Raw genomic sequence first — 24,321 nt, forward strand, 5'->3', positions numbered from 1 at the left:
GAATAGGGAATAGGTAACCAACTTGACGCCCATACTTAGAAAAGGGAACCTGTTACTCCCAAGGTCCTATCTAAATGTATAGTTCTTTATCTCAGGAATATAATGTTATGTCAAAACTTATTATTTGTATGTTAACTTGCTTATTCAGGATTTATAAGAACGGCCGAGCTATTAAACATACGAATCAAATTAGTCAGAATATACACAATAATAATATTAATTTTGAATTCTGAATTATGTCACTATATTTATTCCGAAAAATAAAATCAATAGCTCTAGAGATGGCAATTCTGTAGTAAAATAATGTATATATTTGGACCTGTGTCAAGTAAAGAACCTAAAGTTATATTTATTTGTTTGGTGCTGACATTTTGCAGGACTTAGAAGAAGGCATCTTTGGAATTTAACAAAATACAAGGATTGATTTGTACTTCGAGGAGGATGACAAACCGCTGTTTGACACACGTAAGAAAGAATTATTCATTGCAGCTTATCAACCGTTTGTGTAAGATAGTTAGAAATATGGACTGCACAGTTCACGTTTTACAACGTGGAGCTACAAATTGGACTTATTTAGGGATTTCCGATGTTTTATTTAAAAGACATGGTAGATGGCGTTCTGAGACCGCCAAGTTAGGTTGTATTATCTATACTATTGAACAAGATGACCTCATTTTGTGTGTCGCTTCTCTTCCTTCCACACCAAATTAATCATCATACTCAGGTACCATGCATATTCGCATTTGTCATCTATTCTTATGATTATTCAGTTTGGGTTGTTTTGGGAGAAAAACGAAAATAAAGGCGTCCGGGTATTGGTCCCGTCATAAGACCAATTTTTAAGTCATAAAAGAATTCTGGTTTTAAGCTTGCACAAAACTTTCATAAGAATACTCGGGGATAGAACAATCATTTTCGCGTTGATAGAGACTCTCTGCTGTTGTCTCTTTAACACATTCCCCATTTCCATTCCCAATTTTATTTCTATATAATATAGCAGTGATCGCCGCGGAGAAGAAACTTGGAATTGATAGTTAATAGCAAATACACTTTATTTATAAAATACGTATGTTTATAGTATCCAGAAACGCGAAAAAGAATGAAATTTAACAGAAAAAAACCTGACTGGAAAAAAGGGAGAGGGCTTAAAAAAATTGTCCTGTCTCCAATTGCAAGTATCAATGAGTTTTGATACCTTTTCTTAAATTCTCCAGACATAAAATCTTTTACAAAAACTCTCCCTACAACAGTTTACATACTTTCAACCAAGCTGTAAATGCCCGCGATTTCGCGGGTGTGTTCTAGTACAAATTGAAAAGATCATGTAAAAAATTGTATGTGTCCGAAGCACTTTTCTGGATTTACCTTAATTCATCAGGAACGCTTAAAGCCGAATATTTGATAGCCAAGGATGTACAAGAACCGAAACAGTTGAAGAGCTATATTATCAAAAAGTACCTTAGAAAAAAATCCAAATACATAGTAGGTCAACTTGAATTGGAACATAAGTTTTTAGCAATATCAAAACTTATAAACGGACACTGTAAGATAAGTTTGTTATTCCAAGGCTTGTATATCAGGATTTTCTTGATAGAGGGTTGCCAGAGCACCTGCGATCACCCCAAGTTTTTGGGTAGGATTCGTGCTGCTCAGTCTAGTTTTTTGTATGTTGTGTTTTTTGTACTATTGTTCGTTTGTCTTTTTTTTTCAAGCCATCGCTTGTCAGTTTATTTTCGACTTAAGACTTTGAATGTCCCTCTTTTATCTGATGCCGCTCTTTAATGATTCATCTCAGTACCGACGTACCGACTGCTGAGCTGATTATGATACCCTCTGGTATTGATAGTCCACCAGCAGAGATATCAACCCAGTGGTGTAAAAAATTAAAATAACATGCTATAAATTGCATGCGTCCTAAGCGCTTTTTTGGATTTACCTTCATCAGGAACGTAAAAAGCCAAATACCTGAAAGCCAAAGATTTATAAGAACCGAAAAGATAAATTACTTGTTTCTGAAAATTTAGGCCTATGACATGCTTTTGACAATTTGTTTTCGACATGAATGACATTGTATAAGTATGATACACACTGCATTGCTCGTTCATTTGAAGTTTAGCACATGACACTTTCGTAGTCTATAGGCGTTAGTAATTGTAGAATAAATGTAATTTCAATCGTATGAAGGAACTGCATTAGATTGTAATCAATTTCCTCTTGGTGTCTGTCCATAGACCGTTATTTGTTTCCCCGCGCCTAAAAGGATATAACCATTCAGCATTACAAGACCAACACGGATGGATGACAGTAAATATTTTGTTAAATTGCTTGTGTGAGTTTATGTGATGCTATATTTGATAAGATTTGAATTCAATAGAACTTATGAATTACGGACTATATTTTGTCGACATAATATTATGTATCATAATGTGCTATCAAACTCAACTCAGCACATGGCACTGTCGTGTGGCTATTCAATTTGAAACATGAGATTTATTAGTATTTATGAGGTTGTGGTTATATGTATAGAGCTGTGTAGTCTATGGATGTTTGTATCGTTGAAGAAGTAAAATAATTTAAAAGAAAACATCAACGGCCTGAATAATGCTATACAAAAAAGACGAAACAAATATGGCAGACAACTACCACCGATAACCATTGAAACACAAGCTCCTCGACTTGAGACATGCACATGTAAGATAATAATAATAAAATTGAGAATGGAAATGGGGAATGTGTCAAAGAGACAACAACCCGACCAAATAAAAAACAAAAGCAGAGGGTCACCAACAGGTCTTCAATGTAGCGAGAAATTCCCGCACCCGGAGGCGTCCTTCAGCTGGCCCCTAAACAAATATATACTAGTCCAGTGATAATGAACGCCATACTAATTTCCAAATTGTACACAAGAAACTAAAATTAAAATAATACAAGAATAACAAAGGCCAGAGGCTCCTGACTTGGGACAGGCGCAAAAATGCGGCGGGGTTAAACATGTTTGTGAGATCTCAACCCTCCCCCTATACTTCTAACCAATGTAGAAAAATAAACTCATAACAATACGCACTTCATTTTAGTTTTTTAGCATCTTAATCAGATATAGGAAGAAGTGGTATGAGTGCAAATGAGACAACTCTCCATCCAAATAACAATTTATAAAAGTAAACCATTCATGTTATAGGTCAATGTACGGCCTTCAACACGGAGCCGTGGCTCACACCGAACAGCAAGCTAGAAAGGGCCCCCAAATTACTAGTGTAAAACCATTCAAACGGGAAAACCAACGAAACCAACCATCTATATACAAAAATATGTCTGAATATGATACAAACATTTCTCGCTACATTGAAGACCTGTTGGTGACCTTCTGCTGTTGTTTTTTTCTATGGTCGGGTTGTTGTCTCTTTGGCACATTCCCCATTTCCATTCTCAATTTTATGTCTAAAATTTCGGACTTTGTTTATAATTTATGTTTTTTTTCTGGATTTATGTTTGTGATTCATACACAAATTGGATCGTCCTTTTAGGAGCCCCGGTCAAAAAAAGCTATGCATTTTGTCGCGTATATTCCATGTATGAATGTCGTTGTTGTGAATGAAGTTTTCGACCTTAAAAGCCCCTTCCCGAGGACTGAGTATGCCATTAGCTTCCTTCATTTGTTTTTATGCCCCACCTACGATAGTAGAGGGGCATTATGTTTTCTGGTCTGTGCGTCCGTCCGTCCTTCCGTCGTACCGTCCTTCCGTCCGTTCGTTCAGGTTAAAGTTTTTGGTCAAGGTAGTTTTTGATAAAGTTGAAGTCCAATCAACTTCAAACTTAGTACACATGTTCCCTATGATATGATCTTTATAACTTAATTGCCAAATTAGACTTTTGACCCCAATTTCACGGTCTACTGAACATAGAAAATAATAATGCGAGTGGGGCATCCGTGTACTATGGACACATTCTTGTTTAGAATATATTTTGTATCTAATTTTCAAACAAAAGTGAAAGAAGAAAAAGAAAACATGTATTCATGCATTTTGCTGTATTGCGAATTCTTCTTATGAAGTGTCCAGAGGCGAAAGCACGAAATGGTCGCTGGCCTTATTGTTGTTATTTTGAGTGAGCTACACTAAATGAGATTACTTTTTATGCCCCGTTCGAATGTTATACATTCCTTAATCATTTTAATAAGCTTGTGCATGAAATAGATTTAGCTTATGTGTGAAATTTTTCTGCGCAAATACGCGTATCACCCCTCAAAGACACAATGAACAACATTTCTATTTTCTGTTTTAAAATTCCGCAAATTATGCATTTACCGTAAATAAACGTTCCGAAGAAAATTGACAATTTACTTTTTATTAGAATACAGAGGAAGATGAGGCTTGAATTGTCATTAAATATATCAGTTAAAACAGCAAGACAATCTACAAAACCACAAAGTTTAGGAATAGGTTTACAATGACAAATCTAAAACAGAAAGTTTTAAAAGGCCATACATGTTAAATGTAAGGAATGTGTCTTAACTGAGAGTTATTTTAGAAATTTCTAACGTCATACTATTTAGGATATAATACCCAACACGTTATCATAATACATTTTGTTTGTTTTACAAAAAGAGTTTGAAAGGAATAACAATATTTGACAGTGAGACCACACTAACCACCAATGACCGACACGTTTGAGAAATACATGCAGAAACAGAGATAATTAACACCACATGATTTAGATAGCCAGCATTATGACATACTGTTTTATCTTGTATAGTTCGAAGGTACCATGCCTGAAATATAAAAAACAGTAATAATTTGAAATGTTATAATAAAGAAAACCAAAATTCTTCCGATGTTCATTGTTGAAGGTAGTACGGCGATCCATAATTGCTCACATCTACGTCATTTGGTATCTAATGAATAGTTATATTCCTGGCCTTCATTCCAATTTAGATGTTTAAATTGTGTAGGATAATTTTCGATTACGAAGTGATAATAAGACCCACGAGAAATATCCCGATTTACAATTACATTTGTATTAGAAATTTAAAAAAAAAAGAACAGCCACGGCTTCATCTGCCTCATGTCTATACTTATACCTCGAATTTCACATTAGCGGTCATTTTAGTAACATAATATATAGCAAACGAGACGATTTTGATTTAAAATAATCAATTTCACCGAACTTAGCAGCAATACACCTATTTTATTTGCATATATATGGGATATTCCTTTCGTAGCTCATTCGTTATGACAGAGCTTGCAGCTGCTACTCAGACTTTATAACATGTCACCAGTATCTGAGCAGAAAGTTGGTGGACTAGGATTAAGCCAAAGAACGTCTGGTCCTTTTTCTAAAAAGTTCACCAGATGATACCAAGAACTTCTTGATAAAAATTGAACTTCACAAAAATGATTAACAATGGTCTTGAAGTATAGATTTTAGATACATGAGGTACTGACGTTGTTTATTATCTTAATTACGTGTTGTAGCATTCATTTTATCTGTCTTAATATATTTTGAACTTTTACTGTTTATTCCATTTTTTTGTAATTTCCTTTAAGCTTGTCTCGGTATTAATATACCCGCCATTGCGTTATTTTACTATGCTCATATTTTGTATTTTTGTTTTTCATTTCTGCGTATATGCTTTGTATTTAGAATTCTATTTGGCATGCTGGTTTTTTTTTATTATTGACATAGTTGTTTGTTTAAATTATAATATGATTAACACAATGATGACTGCTGTATTCTAATTTTTAACATTTTTACCTAGTACTATGTTTGTTTGTTTTGCTCAAACATTGTTGTCTATATAATGGAATTGTATGCTACTATCAAACAAGTGAGAGATTAGCTAGCTACAACACCAGGTTTTATCTACCATTTCTACATAAAGAAATGCCTGTACTGAGTCAGGAGTATAAATGTTTTTTTTTCGTTTGATGTGGTTGATCTCTAGATTTTGTATTTGATAAGGGACTTTCCGATCTTAATTTTCTTTTGAGCTCGGTATATTTGTTATTTGACTGTTTTTTTTGAGGGGTACTGACTATGAAGCACAGCGCTAGATGTTGTGTTAATGGTGAACTTTCAATGAAATATATCGCAACTTATTAAGCTTGTATGTACTACACAACTGTATGAAGCTTAGCGTCACATGTTTTATATATATTGAGCTTGGTTTGAAGCATAGCACCATATTTTGTGTATAATAGAATTCATCATAGATACCAGGATTAAACATTTTCACCATATGTCGTGTATATAGTTGTACTCTCCCAGAAGCATAGCTCCACACGTTTTTATATGTTGGTACTTACTATGAAGCATTGCCGAACACGTTGTATACTGGACGTTACATTGATCTCCTCTACAACAAGCCGCACATAGCATCATATCATAAGGTAATTGATCTTTCTTTGTTTGAGGTGGCACGATCACTTCCCCAAAATTACCATCCCTCAATTTCGAGCATAACTACAATGAAAATAAATAGCAGTGTGATAAATATTTCTTGTATTTAAATGTCGTGTACAATTTATGAATTTGTACATGTTATAGTATTAATATTGGTAATACATTTAATTCAAAACTTTTGCAAACTGCCCCTCTACAATTTTAAGATATACTGCAAAAACATATTTAATCTTAAACAAAACTATGTATGAAAAGTGCGAAAAGCGACAATGTATATGTTTCTACTTTGCTTCAATTGAAATACACAATTTACTACATTAAACACCTAAGTTTTTTTTTCTCCGTCGTCTTTCATTTTTAACCTTGTCTTTGTCAGTTTCCTTTCGAAACATTAGTTTTGAATGCCCCATTTCTTTCTTTTGCCTCCCTTTTACCAACTTTGTACATAAGTAACAGAGCTGATCATGATAATGTTTAGAAAAGACAAAATGCATCATTTGAACCAAAATAAGATCGAAAGACCAGTACAATAATTTATTTCCTGGAAAATGATGACATCCGTGTAAATTCGAGACAATTCTGCTTATAAATATTGCTGTGTATTCAATTTGATCCAATATATACGTTGTTCCATTTTAATTGCATAATTCATTGCATTCAAGTATGGGAAAATGCTGGAAGCTGGTCATGGAGATAGTGTTTATATTTCTGTCTTAGAGAATACAAATCACTCTTTTATTACTTTTATTTGTACTTGTTTGACTTTATAAATATTTTGATATGAGCGTCACTGGTGAGTCTTAGGTAGACGAAACGCGCGTCTGGCGTACTAAATTATAATCCTGGAACCTTTGATAACTAATATTAAACGGGTCTCATTAGAAATCGGTACATAAGATAGGGTGAAAAAGATTTAGGATATCTTGTAAATGCTTATCATTTATAAATGCAAAGTTAGGAAACCATGATTTTTATCATTTATGATCAATCTTATATTCTTAAACTGACTTGAGTATCATAATCCCTAACTTCTGATTGACTTGGTATGTTGACTGTGTTTTTCCACAAAAAAGGGATTAAACTCATTTGATTATGAAACTGTAGCATCTTTGGTGTGAAAAATGAATTGATGTCTTGGCTGTCCAGAACTTTTATCGTTTATTTATTTATGTATACTAGATGAAAAAAGGAACGTTAAATTTGCTTTTGATTAAAACAAAATCACTTATATCAAATTAAAAATAAAATATTTTCTAGATTAAAGTAAGTGACCTGAATGATGAATGATTTATCTATCAGATTTACTAATTTGTAAAAATAAATCGGAAAAAACGTTACGTCAATTCTGATTTCAAACAAATAAGCATTTTTTTACCAAAATTTTCATGCATAGAGACGGAATCGAGTTGTCCTTTTAATCATTAATGAGTCGAACACTATTGTAAATAAAAGGTCGCATTAAAAAAAAATCAAAAAAAAATCACGTAATCAGGAGCCTGTAATTCAGTGGTTGTCGTTTGTTTATGTGTTACATATTTGATTTTCGTGAATTTTATATAAATAAGGCCGTTAGTTTTCTCGTTTGAATTGTTTTACATTGTCTTATCGGGGCCTTTTATAGCTGACTATGCGGTATGGGCTTTGCTCATTGTTGAAGGCCGTACGGTTACCTATAGTTGTTAATGTCTGTGTCATTTTTGTCTCTTGTGGACAGTTGTCTCATTGGCAATCATACCACATATTCTTTTTTATATATTATAAGTCAATGTCCCGTCAACGCCAAAATGAGAGAAAACGAGCTCTTGAGATGTTGGCAGCAGGAATGACTCAAATGCAGTTGCATATTGTTTAAATGACCTTTGCAAGTCTCAAGACTCGTCTAAGAGATCCTGGCACGACAAATGATCGTACCCGAGGTGGCAGGTCACGTGAAATGACATAACGTCATGACAGGCACATCCGCATTATTCATCTCCGGAATAGCTGTAATAACGCGTCACAAACAGCACGACAAACCCATAGAATATATCACAACATAATATTTCGTCAAACAGTTCGAAACCAATTGCATCAAGTTGGTCTAATAGAACGTCGTCCGTTAAAGGGACCTATTCTTACGCAGCTTCACAGGGTTTGTCGGCTTAAATAGACTTGGGTACGGAATCGATGGAATAGGCTAAAATGGACACATATTCTTTTTACCGATGAGTTAAAGAAATTCATAAAGAAATTGAGCGATGGCAGAGCCAGTGTCTACCAGAGGCGCAAAGACCGATTTTTTTATGCGTGCGTACAGGAAAAAGATCGGTTCGTTGGTGGCGGAATTTGGGTATGGAGCGGAATAACTTACTAGAAACGCACCGAGCTCAAAATCATTGATGGTAACCTAAATGTAACAAGGTATAGGAACGAAATTCTGGCTCCAGACGATTTTCCGTTTCACAATATATGTCAGCATGTATGTACTCTGATAACTTACTAAGTTAAAGTTTCCATAACATTTTTTTTAAAAATAAATGTACTCAGATTTGTAACTAAGTACTGTTTTAGAATACATCTACTACACTTTAAAAATACCTTTAGAATACATTTACTTAGATTACTTACTGTTAGTTTTTAATAAAAAAAGATTCGTAGACATATCATACTCACTACTCGTTTTTGACATCCTAGATCGTGCACTATCGCTTGATTCCTGAGGTAGGTTATCAAACTACATGCCTATCAATGTAAACAAAGTATATCATATGTTTCAATCATTATTGTTTTATATCACTTATCGTATTAAAAAAAAACAATTTTTTTTTATTACCTCATTCTTGAAATTAAAACATTTTACACAAGCTTGTTAACCCTCTTATGACTAAATGCAGCAATGGAGCTATCACACAGTAGCATACCCTAGAGTTCCTACCCCAATCTTTTTGCTAGATAATTTTTTTTTTCGAAAAAAAAAGAGATTCAGTAATTGAAATATAAAAAAAAGAATTCCTTGAAGTTAGTATCAACTGCACTGCAAATGCATGTGCCTTATTTGACCTTAAAATCATAAAAAAATCTATCTTTATAACTCAACACATATGTTTCTTTTGACAAAAATAAAAGTAGGAAATTTGTTATGTTCTTCAATAAAATACATACCTCGTCGTCCTGACATTGCATAAAATGTGTGCAACTCGACAAAACTGTAAGGCCCTGTGCATGGCAACAAGTATCAGCAGCTTTAAAATCTGTTAAGAAGAATAATGATTTTATATCATATTTATTCCCGAACTATTTTTTGTATAGATTTGTATAGATAAGTGATCAATAAGAGGGCGAGGGACTTCGGTGGCGGAGTGGTCTCGTTATTCTAACTACTGTATCACTAGCCTGTCAACACCGATGTTGTGAAATTAAGTCTTGAACGTAGCTGGTTCATTTGACTTCAATATTAATTGACTAGTTTGCCTACCAGAGGTCGGTGTTTCTCGCCGACTTCATCCACCAATAAAAATTGGCCGCAACGAAAATGCCAAATGCGACAAAACTGACCAATTAATCAACCAAGCAATAACAAGATATCACAAAACGTGATAAAAAAGTAATTTTGAAGTTTGGAATAACAGAAATCTACACCATACAACTATGTCAATATCGAACAGTCATGGGAAGTAATCTCATGAAAAATAATAATCTCATAAACATTCATCCTTTCTGGGAAAATAGGTAAAATAGTAAAGATACCGTCCTCAAAGGAAAATTCAAAACGAAAAGTTCCTTATAAAAAGGCAAATCCAAAAGCTCAAAGACATCAAACGAATGGAAATCAACTGTCATATTCCTGACCTGGTACATGCCTCTCTTTATGTAGAAAATAGCTGATTAAACCTGGTTTGAAGCTAGCTAAACCTAAATAACATAAATTTGTAATCAACCAGGGTTATCGACCCAGTACTAGTATATGACAACAATTCTATCGGAAATTTGAGTGACATGTCACAGTGATGCTACAATTATATGATGTTAAATTTTGTGCTAGTATTTTTTTGAACCATTCATTAATAAGGCCGTTTGTTTGTTTTTTTGTTTGAATTGTTTTACATTTGTCATTTCTCGACCTTTTATATCTGACGATTCTGTATTGGTATTGCTCGTAAATGAAGACAGTTTAATGACATTTAGTTGTTAATTTCTATGTCATTGTGGTCTTTTGTGGAGAGATGTCTCATTGGCAGTCATACATCATCTTTTTATTTTTGTTTTGTTATTAGGTTCATAGTAGGAGAATAAATATTTATATATCAATTTTTCTTGATGAAAAATTTTGAGCTTTGAGTATAACTTAGTCTATCCAATTTCTATACTTTGAAGTATAACTATCCAATTTCTATACTTTGAAGTATAACTATCCAATTTCTATACTTTGAAGTATAACTATCCAATTTCTATACTTTGAAGTATATTTATGGAATAAAGGAAGTAACCAATAATCTTATAATAGAAACCAGGATTAAAATCAACAAGCAATATATGTATCAAAAACATAAAATTAAAAAATAAAATGTACATAAACTTGTAGATTTTATGATTTAAAGACAAATTTCAGAGCACTTTTCCCCGATATTTTTCTATACGAATATTCACCTATTTTGAATGAATTCAACCAGTAATATTAATTTCAGAAGATAAAAAATGAGATTAATAAATTATTTTATCGATTTTCTGTTATAGTTTGACGAGCCAAAGTTGTATGTAAAATTTTACCAACATATGTGACATAGCCCATTTACTGTAATTTGACTTTCGCTGGGTTTTGTCTTGCGCAGTCTTAATTTCGTAATATGTACTTTGTGGACCATGTTTATCTGTTTTCTCATTTTTTCTTTTGCCTATGTCTATCTTTTGTCTATCTTTTTGTCGAGTTGCTTTTTTGACTTTTTTATTTCTTTCATTATGTGTTTCATCTACAGATTCTTTGATCATTTAGTAGATGTTCATATGAGTTATGTTTCACGATATTATCAAACTGTCGTGTAAGACTACATACTTTCCTGACAAAGATTAGCATTACAGTGGTCTGTATTACAACATTTACTGCAACTGCTTGCTCGCTTCTTTCCAATGCCAAAAGATTGTAATAACGTACAAACCTACAAGTGTAGATATATTATACTGATTTATGCATTATATAATTTATTTGAAAATTACTGAGTTGCGTCTTTCTTAAGTAAATTTAGGTTTTAAAGCGTTGACCAATATAAAATTAGAATAATACTGCAGTCCCACTAGGCCACGATCGCACTACGATCTGTGAAAAAAAAAAAAAAATTGACGATCGAAGTGCGGTCGTGCAGATCGCAGTAAGGTCGAAGTATGGTCGTGTTGAGGTCTACACGTCGTGATGAGCATGGCCAACTTTGAACATGTTCAAAACAATCGTGATGCGGTCGAGGCGAAATCAGGTTTATTTACCGGATTTGTAATCACATAAAGGGTGCTACATGTGGAGTAGGATCTGCTTACCCTTCCGGAGCACCTGAGATCACCCCTAGTTTTTGGTGGGGTTCGTGTTGTTTATTCTTTAGTTTTCTATGTTGTGTCATGTTTACTATTGTTTTTCTGTTTGTCTTTTTCATTTTTAGCCATGGCGTTGTCAGTTTGTTTTAGATTTAAGAGTTTGACTGTCCCTTTGGTATCTTTCGTCCCTCTTTTACTGAGAGCGCAGTTAGGTCGTGGTAAGATCGCAAATGTCCTGAGAACGCAGTTAGGTCGTGGTAAGATCACAAATGTCGCTGTGACATCGTATCGACAGCGTATCAAAAGCGCGATTCTAGTTGGGAAGACTGCGCTTCGATCTCACAACGACTTCACTACAACCTCACTACGACCATCACGTTCTTACCACGACCAAAACATGCTTCCACTACGACTATACCACGTTTATACCACGATGTTCAAGGCCATAATACCATTGTAACACGCTCATGTCATCCTCATCACGCTGTCTGTTCTTACGACCTGACTACGTTCATACTACGATCATCATGTTCATCGTCATTGTCATATAAAATTTATATAAGCTTTTGTTTGTCTGTATTTAATTTGGATCTCTTGTCCTTTATCTCCAACGACTCGATCATGCTTGACACATCTGTGTCATCCCTGCTATCGTTCACTAAAGCCTCGTCATTTGATCGACCAGCAATTAGTTGTGATTCAGGTTGGATTAGTGGGTCCGACATATATCTACTGAATCATGATTCTTTACTATCAAATCACCCTCTCCCTCTACCTCTTCCCTTACCCTTACATATATTTTGGTTGCATGACTGCGTTGTTTCCGATAAACTCTATGTTTCAATGAGAAACAGAAGGAATAATACAGTATTTATATGGAACACAATGTTGACGTTCTTGTTGGTAGCGTAGTAAGATCGCATTAGAAGCATGGTAAGATCGTGTGGCAATCGGATAAATCGTGGTATGGTCGTAGTGATGGTCGTAGAAAGATCGTGATAATCGTAGTGAGGTCGCAGAATAAGCGTTGTGAGAATGTTGTATATTCGTAGCGGGATAATTGTAGAAGCGTAATTAAGACTTAGTAGTAATGTGACTGAAACAAAACAAAAAATATATTTTCATACCGCTCATACTGCGAGCTCACCACGATCTAATTTATTTTAGATCGCGGTGAGGTTGGTGCGATCGTGGACTAGTGTGACTGAGGCTTACGGAAATGTAGTATTGTTCAAATGAAAAAAAACTATCTACAAAGACCAAAATACAAAGATGTGAACAGTTCAGCTTCTAAGTAACACAGATACACACTTATTAGTTCTGTTTCATATAAAATAATTGATGCATCGATTTATAACGTACGCCTCAGTGATATTTAGAGTTAACTGCCTTAACCAATGTAAAGAAAGCGTAATTATTATAGACAACCGTAAATGTTCTAGTAATTTTTAAAGTATGGACGCAACTTGCAAGTTGATATGCAGGAAACTTTTATGACAATTCTTGTTTTATTTTTTTGTCGATGCGTCATTTTTCTTTTTATGATTCTTTGTGTTGTCCACATGCGCAATTTATCGTACGATTTGCAATGTGTGTGTACAATAACACTATCATATCAATATAACACACGAACATGTATTTTTATGTAATATGATTTCTTAATCTGACATGTTATTGGTCCTCAGGTCTCTAACCACATTAATCTTCGACTATTTCATTACATGTACATACATTTTGTTTCATTAACATTTTGTACGTAACTGTACTTTCTAACCAAACAAAAATTGTGAATAAAATTGAGAATGGAAATGGGGAATGTGTCAAGGAGACAACAACCCGTCCATAGAGAAGACAACAGCAGGAGGTCACCAACAGGTCTTCAATGCAGCGCGAAATTCCCGCACCCGGAGGCGTCCTTCAGCTGGCCCCTAAACAAATATATATACTAGTTCAGTGATAATGAACGCCATACTAAACTCCAAATTGTACACAAGAAACTAAAAAAAAATAAAAAAATACAAGACTAACAAAGTCCAGAGGCTCCTGACTTGGGACAGGCGCAAAAATGCGGCGGAGTTAAACATGTTTATAAGATCTCAAACCTCCCCCTATACCTCTAGCCGATGCAGAAAAGTAAACAAATAACAATACGCACATTAAAATTCAGTTCAAGAGAAGTCCGAGTCTGATGTTAGAAGATGTAACCAAAGAAAATAAACAAAAAAACAATAATACATAAATAACATCAGACTACTAGCAGTTAACTGACATGCAAGCTCCAGACTTCAATTAAACTGATTGAAAGATTATGTCTTCATCATATGAATATCAGGCACAATCCTTCCCGTGAGAAGTTTAGTATCATACCATCATAACATATATGAGAAGAACATAACCCGTGTCATGCCAACAACTGGTGAACCATGCATGTTTACTTCTAACAAATGTAGGAACAAATATGTACCGAGATCGTTCCCTACAACAACAGTACATTTGCCAAACAAATAGGTTTAATCGCAAGCACCAATTACATATCATAATTTGTACAGTATAATCTGTAAGAAAACTTAGATTTTTTGTAGATTATTAATTTTACTCATTTGTTAATCGCGACATTATCATTTAGCAAAGTATCTTGTATTGTTATCATAATTCATCAAGAAATAGCTCTCAAATAATACAATTCCCCCTTGTACATGTTGTATGCTTATTTCAATCATTTTGTTGCCCTTTTAATGATGATTTCACGATACAACTTTGTACCATAAATATATTACTTTAGCGGACATATTTAAGCATGCATTATCTCATTTTTTGATATAACACGTACACAGATTGCATCCTCATATTCATAACCATCTAGTATATACCAAATTGATTACCTATATCGAACAATCAACATGCATTACCTGATAAGACTAATAACTAGCATACAACATTTTCTCAAAACCATATTTTGAAGCATTTATCTTGTTTTGAAAATTCACTAACATACGTCAAAATCGAGATATATGACCAGACAACTTTACGATCTAGACCTATAACCAGCATCCGTTACGTCACAGAGCTGTAACCAGCAAAACGGTACGTCCTGGTGCGATAATCGACATAAATAACGTTTTTGACCTATAACTAGAAGACATGTACATTGCGACCTAGACCTACAACCAAAATGGGTAAACTCTAAGACCTATAACCAGCAAACGTAACCTCCTCGTCAGTATTAAAAGGCAATGTTAAGTCACGGATATGAAACCAGCATATGTTACGTTCTTAACACATAACCAGTCTTCCTTACTTCCTAAACCTATAATCAGGATATGTTACCTCAATGGAACTTTAACCAATATATATATACCTCCTCAAAAAGATAATCCTTTTACGTTACCTTTTCAGAGTAGAACAACTATACGTTACCTCCTCAGATTAGAACCAGTGTCTGTTAGCTCATTATTAGATGTATAAATAGCAAAGTTTACCTCCGTGTGTATATAGATTACAGTCTTAGCTACATACCGTAAGCATAGATTATATGACTTCGTCAGTCATACGACTATAACATCAACTTGTTTAATTAAAACTGAAACATCACACGCTACCGCTTCAGACTTGCAACTCGCTTGAGTTACATATCCAACAAGCAAAACATACCTGCTTAGACCTACAACCACCATTAAATATAGGTTGTAAATTTGCACTTGTCACTTTATCTAGATAACATTCCTGTCAATGAGAAACATAATTGCTATGTGCAAAGCATGTATAGATATTTGCATTATAATTGTACGGATGTGCATGTTGCTTAAAATCAACTTTCATTCAGTTATCTACGGTACACTAAATATCTTGATTGACAACATATTTGTTACGTTCGGAGGACGTGTTTTTTAACAGACTGTCGGCATTCCAATGAGAACCAATTGTGTCCCTCTTCTTGTTTATCATTATGAGGCTGATTTCATACAGGAACTTCAAAGGAAGAAAGATAAGAAGTTAGTAATATCCTTTAACTTTACTTTCCGCTATATAGATGATTTTCTCTCACTAAATAGTTCAAAATTTGGTGACTATGTTAAACGCATCAATTCCATCTAACTAGAGATAAAGGATACAACAGATACAGTTAAGTCGGCCTCATATCTTGACTTACATCTAGAAATTGACAATGAGGGTCGGTTGAAAACCAAATTTTACGACAAAAGAGATGATTTCAGCTTTCCAATTGTGAACTTTCCAGTTCTAACTAGCAATATTCCAGCAGCACCTGCATACGGAGTATATATCTCCCAATTGATACGACATTCCAGTGCTTGTTTTTCCTATCATGATTTTGTTGATAGAGGGTTGCTGCTCACAAGGAAAATATTAAACCAAGAGTTCAAAATGGTGAATTTGAAATCATCCCTTCGTAAATTTTACGGTCGCCAGTACCAGCTGGTTGACCGTTATGGAATAACTGTTTCACAGATTATATCGGATTTGTTCCTAACGTCGTAACTACGCTCCTCTTCCCTTTCATGAATGTGACCTAACAAATAAACTATTTATCTGATTTGTTATAACATGAGAAATACGACGGGTTCCACATGTGGATCTGCTTACCCTTCCGGAGCACCTGAGATCACCACTAGTTTTTGGTGGGGTTCGTGTTGCTTGTTCTTTAGTTTTCTATGTTGTGTCATGTGTACTATTGTTTGTCTGTTTGTCTCTTTCATTTTTAGCCATGGTGTTGTCAGTTTATTTTCGATTTATGAGTTTGACTGTCCCTCTGGTATCTTTCGTCCGTCTTGAATACATTGTTATCTGCTTTACAAGGGAGGCGCAAAATAACAAAGAAACATCTAAACTCATGAGTTGAAAATAAGCTGACAACGCCATGGTTAAAAAAGAAAAAGACCGACAGAAAACCATAGTACACAAAACACAATATAGAAAACTAAAGACTGAGCAACAACTGAGTACTACGATAAAATTTCCATGCTAAGAAAAATATGCTTCCTCTTTCTGAGCACCAACAATTTTACCAGTTTTTGTTAAAAGTTCTAATTGACTAAAAGAGTGACTCTAAAGGGATATCAAATTCAAAAGTTGAAGACACACTGACAATGCCATGACAAGAAACGAAAAACAACAAAATTACTAACAACCGTCAGCAAAACACAACAGAGAAAACATGAACATAAAAAAAAAATGGAGATCTCAGGTGCTCCGGTAATGTATCTTTTATTCGTCATGTAGGCTTTGCTTGTTTTACAGACGTATTATTCTCTTAGTTCCGATTTCTCTTTAGGAAATATTTTCCCAACTGTTTTAGACTCTCGACTATTTAGAGCAGAAACCTGTCTATTGCTAAAAACAGTATTTTGGCATCTATATGTCTTTCTTTTTTTTTCTATTTTTTGCTTATTGATCAATGGTGTATATCCCAATGTCCTTTTGTTTTTATGATTTACCTGAGTGGTATCATCACAAGTCACATTATCGGTACAAAGGTTAACTGTATTTGCCTGCTTACAATTCCGACATCTTAAGGCTGCAAAACAATCCAAAAATTATTATGCTAACAATTGCTATCATGAAATGGTTGGTCTCTTTTTTCTTTCATCTGTTTTAACATGGTTTTGCCGTATTGAAATTGTTTAATGGTTTTAACAAGGAAGGCACTGTACCGAAGAATAAAAAACAAGCATTTGTAACGCAAGTACTAGATTATCTTCCACAAAAACAACCTTAATCATAGTAGAAATTCAAAAAGTTGACATTTGTTTGGATGTGCTTTTGTGTAATTATAAATTTTATTACATTGTCTCTTATTTTGTTTTGACATTTTGTACGGTTGCTCATTCACACATGAGAAAATAGGTATTTTAAAATTTAATTAAAAACTTCGCCTGAATGGGAAACCAATTCAAATACATGATAAGAAATCATAAAAACATATAATTAGTTGATATTATATTGAAGATTAGGAAAAGAAGGAAATTCAATTGATCATAACTAATTTTTAAGTTGTCTATACACAAATTCACTTTTGTCTATTGAAGGAATGTAGATGCATATACACATTATTAATCAGCTGTTCCTTTTTAAATACCTCAAAAATAGCATATTTTCATAGTTCTGAAGATTGTTGCCTGTCACTTGATAGTAATAGGAGATCGGGTATGCAGTTTAAATTCGGGACACAATTTTCCTGCAATCATTTGAACATGACCCATGCAAAGCAGGGAGACATGTCGTTATTGCTGTTCTTCTTGACAAAATATTTTCCAAGCGAAGCTGTTTTGGCATTATTGAAGAGTTGCGTTATATTTAGGAGATACATGTCACTGTATTTAAGAATTGAATGCTTCTTTTTGTGAATTTATTGGGGTGTAAAAGCGTTGACCGAAGTACATTTTGTATGAAGCGCGGAAGCGCTTCATTCTAAAAATGTACGCACGTTCAACGCTTTTACAACCCTATAAAATTACAAAAAGAAGCATTCAATACTTATAATTACATTTTTAAGCTATGATCATGAAAACACGAATATATATTCAATTGAAATATTCAATTCACCTGTGCACTTTATTGTTGGAGCACGTGTTATCATGAGTGAAAAGTTGTATTGAGCAATGCAACTGCTTACGGAATAACACGTGATGTGCAGTTAGCCAATCAGAATAAAATATTATAATGAAACATACATCTAATGTAATTATTGTATTTTAAGCTCCGACGGCATCATTATGTAATTTGATGGTAAAAAATTAAGTTTACTGGCGATGCGGTAGCGAAGACAGTAAACGAGTATTTGAGACCATCAAATCACCAACTGATGTCGTCAGAGCTTAAAATACAATTATTGTTATCTCCATTCTAATCAAACTTACAGAAACACCGTCTAACCATACATTTACAATCTGTAATATGTCGTCTGGGCTTGCGCGTACGTTTTCATAGCACCAATTGTGAATTGATGCCATAAAACTGATGATGTTATCCAATCAAAATGAACGTTACAAACGATTTGAATTAGAATTATGAGTCATTGTTTGTAGATGGTGAACACATTAAAAAAATAACCAATAACAATCTTCTTCAGTATAATAGAAATTTTAACAACGTGTAAAAATAACAACTTTTTACTCTATATATTCCCGTCATCACAACATATAAAATACACAAGAGAAATTCATTTGAAAGATAGTAGCTTTTGAAAAGAACTTCATCAAAACTAAGCTATATATATATTGGTACCTTTGATAGACGAAGCTTACCGGTGACCCTTCCGGTGCACCCGAGTTTATATGCACGATCAATTCTACACTAGGATAGAATTGTGCCATTAGTTAATTGTGTAATGTTTTATTCATTGCTGTATGTGCTCTATATATATCTCATCGTTGTCTTGTTTATAACCATTCCGAAAGATACTTTTCTTACGTGAGTTAATTGATACACAAGCATTTAATTTTACATTAACGCCGCAATTATCTCACAGTTCTGTAGACTGTTACGTTGCACTTACAGATGTAATTTTCTTTAATGATGTGTATAACCATATAATATTATTGGCCACAGCTAATTAATGTAATGGAAAGGAAAGAGAAATACACAACAATAAGGAGCAAACAAAATAGATCTATGAATAGATAATTACATACCAAAAACAGAATGCAGCGCCAAAGGTATTAACACTAATAATATTCCTAAAATATATTAAAAGTTTATGTTACCTAGATTAATATTGTTTCACATTTTTTGCTTCCTGATAAAAGTATAGTAACTACATTCATATCAAATGTACATCTCTCTCTCTCTCTCTCTCTTTAGATATTTCCTACACGCCCGATCCTAGAAAGAAAAAAAATGCAAATATAAACAGTATCGATAATAATTTAAACTTTACGACAAAAGAGATGATTTCAGCTTTCCAATTGTGAACTTTCCATTTCTAAGTAACAACATTCCAGCAGCACCTGCATACGGGGCATATATCTCCCAATTGATACGATATTCCCGTGCTTGCATTTCCTATCACGATTTTCTTGAAAGAGGGTTACTGTTCACAAGGAAGCTATTAAACCAAGAGTTCCAAATGGTGAAGCTGAAATCATCCCTTCGTAAATTTTACGGAAGCCATCACGAGTTGGTTGACCGTTATGGAATAACCGTTTCACAAATGATATCGGATATGTTCCTTGGTCATTTTACAAATTAACATCATTTGTCTGTAGCCATTCAAATCTCTCGCCATTTACGACGATCTACAAAGTTCTCGTCTAGAATTAATTGCTATTAGACTAACCTCTATCAATCAATCATCAATTAACACATTTCATTTTGGATCAATATTTTTTGGACAGTTAGAAAAATACGAATTTTCAAAATATTATCTTTCAGGATATATCTAATAGATGTATGCATATAAAAAACCGCCACGTCGTTGTTCTATGGCCTTAATATTTTTGATTTTAAGAAAGTTCTTCGCACGAAGTCATCTGTCCGACCTGTACTATGTGATCTCGGGAAGGTTAAATAGAATCTTACCAAAACTAGCAAAGTTCATTTTGTATTCTGAAAGAAATGAAAATAGAATATTAGTTGTAATAATAGTTATAAAATTATAACTGTTATTCTTGTGTCAATCTCGTAATTTAGGAATATGTGTATTGTATATACTTTTGCCAAAATGTTATTTATGTATGAATATACCCATAATGTCAATTTGAACATGATTTCAGTGAATATTTGGCCCAAAACTTGGATTGACGCGTGCCTCATAGAAGATACAAAAAAGACTTTGTCAAGCGCATCGAAAATTGTACAATACGTCATCTCTTTAGATAATATTTGTTACTTTATGTGCATGTATATAATTGGTTTTTTTTCAAATACATCATCTATCCGTTAGGATATTTTATTCATGTTAAGTTCTTTAAATTCTTCAATTAATAAGAAAACTAAGTTATCTCTCTGACAACAAGGAAAGTCCGTTATTGTAGACCAAAGAATTTAAAATTTTTAGCAAATCGTTTACAGAAAATTTCTATCTGATAGTTTTATAATGTGATCCAGGCTATTATATTTAGTTAAACGTTCGGAAACGACAATGCAAAAATATCGAATAATATTTTGATCAAAGGGTTCAGGGACAGTTGAACAATTTTCACCTATGTTGGTTTTGGCAGATCGGTTTTAACGCACTGAAATGTTTTATTAATTGGTGCTTTTAATACCACTGCGTTTTTTACAAACTAATGTCTTCCATAAAAAACATATTGATACGCGCCATTGATTTGATATATGAATTAATAAACATATTTTCGAAGTTCCGGCAAAGATATAAAGTTCACGTGCACACATTTGAAATAAGATTATATAGCGTTTTCGAAGTTAATGATGACAACAGAGAAAACTAATAATTATTAAAAAAAAGGGTTTTTTTCATTAAAAATATGTAGGCCTAGCTAGCAAGACTTACCTTGTTCTTGTCTGTCAAGAATCCAGTAGAAATAAATGAGAACGAGATAAGGCATGAAGCGAATGTACCAAACATTTTATTTCACGTATTGCACTCTAATTGTTGTATTGATTTATAAAAAAACATATTTTCCTATCGAAGGTCGGTGGTTTTCTCCGGGCACTCAGACTTCCTCCACGAATAACAACTGACCACCACGAAATAGCATTATAGCGTTGAACGTAGCGTTTAAAACCAATAAATCAATCAATATAACATCATTTTGCAGGGATTGGAAAAGAGAAAACGGGGGTACAGTTTGTTTGTTTAATTCGCGAACATTTCAAGTGAAAGCACCTTTACGGTTTTATATAAGGCAATTAAACTGTAAAGTCCTTTTGTTTAGTCGAACTTGTCGTTATTAATTTTCATTAAGTTTCGGGTTTCAAAAGTTTAGAAATTGCCATTTTCATTCATCGATAAATATTTTGTTTCATGTTGAAAAACTCTGAAAGTGATGAGTTATGTGGACAGTAATGTCGGGTTTATCCGTTAGGGACTGTCCGTTTTGAATTTCCCTCGGAGTTCAGTATTTTTGTGATTTTACTTTTTATCGTTAAAAACTTTTTGATGTCTTTCAGTTTAGTATAAAGCTCCTTATGGTGATAGAAATAAAAATAAATTAGTAAAATATAGGGAAAGATACCACAGGGACACTAGCAATTTTTTTTAATCGATCTAATTTAAATCGATCTAAATAAAACCAGTTAGCGTTCACATTATCTTTAATCATAACGATCTCTATCGGTCTAAACCGATCCACTGCGTTCACACTACAATTAAAAACGCAATCGATCTAACCTTTTTACCTGTAAAACTGTAAACATTGTGTATAAATAGAACTGATTTATTAAATTCATCTATTAATACTTTGACACACACACTTGAAAAAAAAGGATTAAGTTTACTTATTGTTTCTCCTGAATCAGACGTTAACATTTTGGTACAGGTGTTATTGCCGTTTTCTTTAATTTTGAAAAAAAATATCTGTAGTAACCAAGTTACAACACGACGAAATATTGCGGTTAATAAAAAGAAAAAAAATCATCATAAGAAAAGAAGACACAGATTTCCCAAATATCTGCGATGGCAAAGACAAAATGTTTTCAGTTTGTTTTAAATGTCTGTAAACAGAGCAATATGGGTTAAACAACGAACCTCTGAGATAGTTTTGGCGCTGTACATGCGCATACGTTATATTCAATTCAATCGTACTAGTTTAAACCGATCTCTGCGTTCACATTTAAAGTAAGATCTGTTTACTTTAGGTCGATTCAAACTAAACTACCTCTTTTGGTGTAGTTTCAGAACCCCCAAACGTGCCCGATACTATTGTTATTCGCTCAAACGTGTCCACTTTTAAACGCCAGAACGTCTCGCGCTAATACATGTCCTAAACGCGACATCAATAACCTACACGGCAGTTCTATGATGGGGGACACAGTTGATGAAGTGGTCATTTATTAGCATTAATTTATTCAATGCCGGTTGTTAATGATTATCATTACTGAAATTTTAATATGTAACATATGCATTAACTTTTGCCTGAATTTGCTTATTGTCCAGTTGCAAGTATGTCATGCTCATTTAAAATGAACATACAAATAATTCTAGTACAGTTGAATTAATCGTTTACTATGTAAATTGTTTTATACAAATAAACTCCGATGATGCCTTTTATATTAATCAGAATATTGAACGGTGAGCTTTCAGTCGAAATTGACCTCTCATCTTTTTTTAACAGTTCTAATTGTCAATAAATTTTAGGTTACGAGCGTCACTAAAGACACACGAATAAGAGAAATAACGTCCAGTGCCAAACATTTCATTCGTTATTTGAACGATATCATATTAACGATATATACTGTAAATAGGTTCTATTATCATACCGGGAATTTAAGATTGGGCAGTAATTTTTACGGTTATTTGGGATTACCACTAGTTGGATTTTAATCTAAAAAAAATAAATGCGAGTAAAGACCGATTTGTTTATGACTTCAGTAAGAAACTACTTCAATGTATGTTATGTAATATAGAGGCTGTTTCAAATAAAAGTTGCAAAATTTTTTTAAATGTTGCCTTCCAAAATACAACTTATGTCACATTATAAAGAGTGAAATGCTTCAAACATTTTAATGCGCATAGATAACCTACGTTTTTATATTATGAACACGAATGATAGTTCCAGTAAAATAAAAAGCATGATATGGACACGTTTGGGGGGTTGGACACGATTGGGTGTTTATTAAAAAATGGACACGTTTGAGCGTTTATACAAATGACACGCTTTGGCGCCCTTTGACAACTAGACATGTTTTTGCAGTTCAGTGACGTTGATGGGGACACGTTTGGGGGAATCGGACACGTTTTGGGGGGAAGGACACGTTTCTGAGTGTTACATATATGACCGTGATTACGAAACAGCAAAATTTCGTGTCCACATATCTTATATCTAAATTCTATTGATTTAAGTTTCAATTTTTTGTTGTTGAAGGTAAATGTATTGGTATTCTATATAACATGTAAATATGAAACCACGTGCACGTTTCTTCAATTTGCTAGCATTTTATGTACTTGTTCTTCTTCAATGAAAATAAAACTAATGTTAGCCAAACAGTTTAATATTAAAAATAAAATTAACGGTACCAATTTTCTTGCACCTGATGCGCATTTCGACAATACATGTCTCTTCAGTGATGCTCGTGACCAAAATATTTGAAATCCAAAGCTTATATAAAAGATGAAGAGCTATAATCCAAAAGGTTCAAAAAGTGTAGCCAAATCCGTGAAAGGAATCAGAGCTTTGCACGAGGGAGATACATTCCTTAATTTATAATAATTTCTAGTATTTTGTAACCGTAAATTTTAATAACACAAACAAATCCGTATTTTCATGTGATACCCTCGGGGACTAA

At 33.6% G+C, this 24,321-nt stretch overlaps 1 protein-coding gene across 1 annotated transcript; it reads right to left on the reverse strand.

Annotated features, from left to right (window-relative positions):
• Window positions 1-4,328: 4,328 nt before the first annotated feature.
• LOC139490245 (uncharacterized) lies at window positions 4,329-21,422 on the reverse strand. Its single transcript, XM_071277096.1, has 10 exons — window positions 21,368-21,422; window positions 20,434-20,460; window positions 19,548-19,592; window positions 17,352-17,431; window positions 15,550-15,621; window positions 11,429-11,531; window positions 9,541-9,629; window positions 9,052-9,120; window positions 6,303-6,459; window positions 4,329-4,768 (listed from the first exon to the last, which is right to left on the reverse strand). Exons 1-10 carry the CDS (start codon window positions 21,420-21,422, stop codon window positions 4,740-4,742), a joined length of 726 nt encoding a protein of 241 aa, XP_071133197.1. The 3' UTR covers window positions 4,329-4,739.
• Window positions 21,423-24,321: the final 2,899 nt, after the last annotated feature.

The sequence above is a fragment of the Mytilus edulis genome, chromosome 9 (genome assembly GCF_963676685.1).
Source record: "Mytilus edulis chromosome 9, xbMytEdul2.2, whole genome shotgun sequence".
NCBI lineage: Eukaryota > Metazoa > Mollusca > Bivalvia > Mytilida > Mytilidae > Mytilus > Mytilus edulis.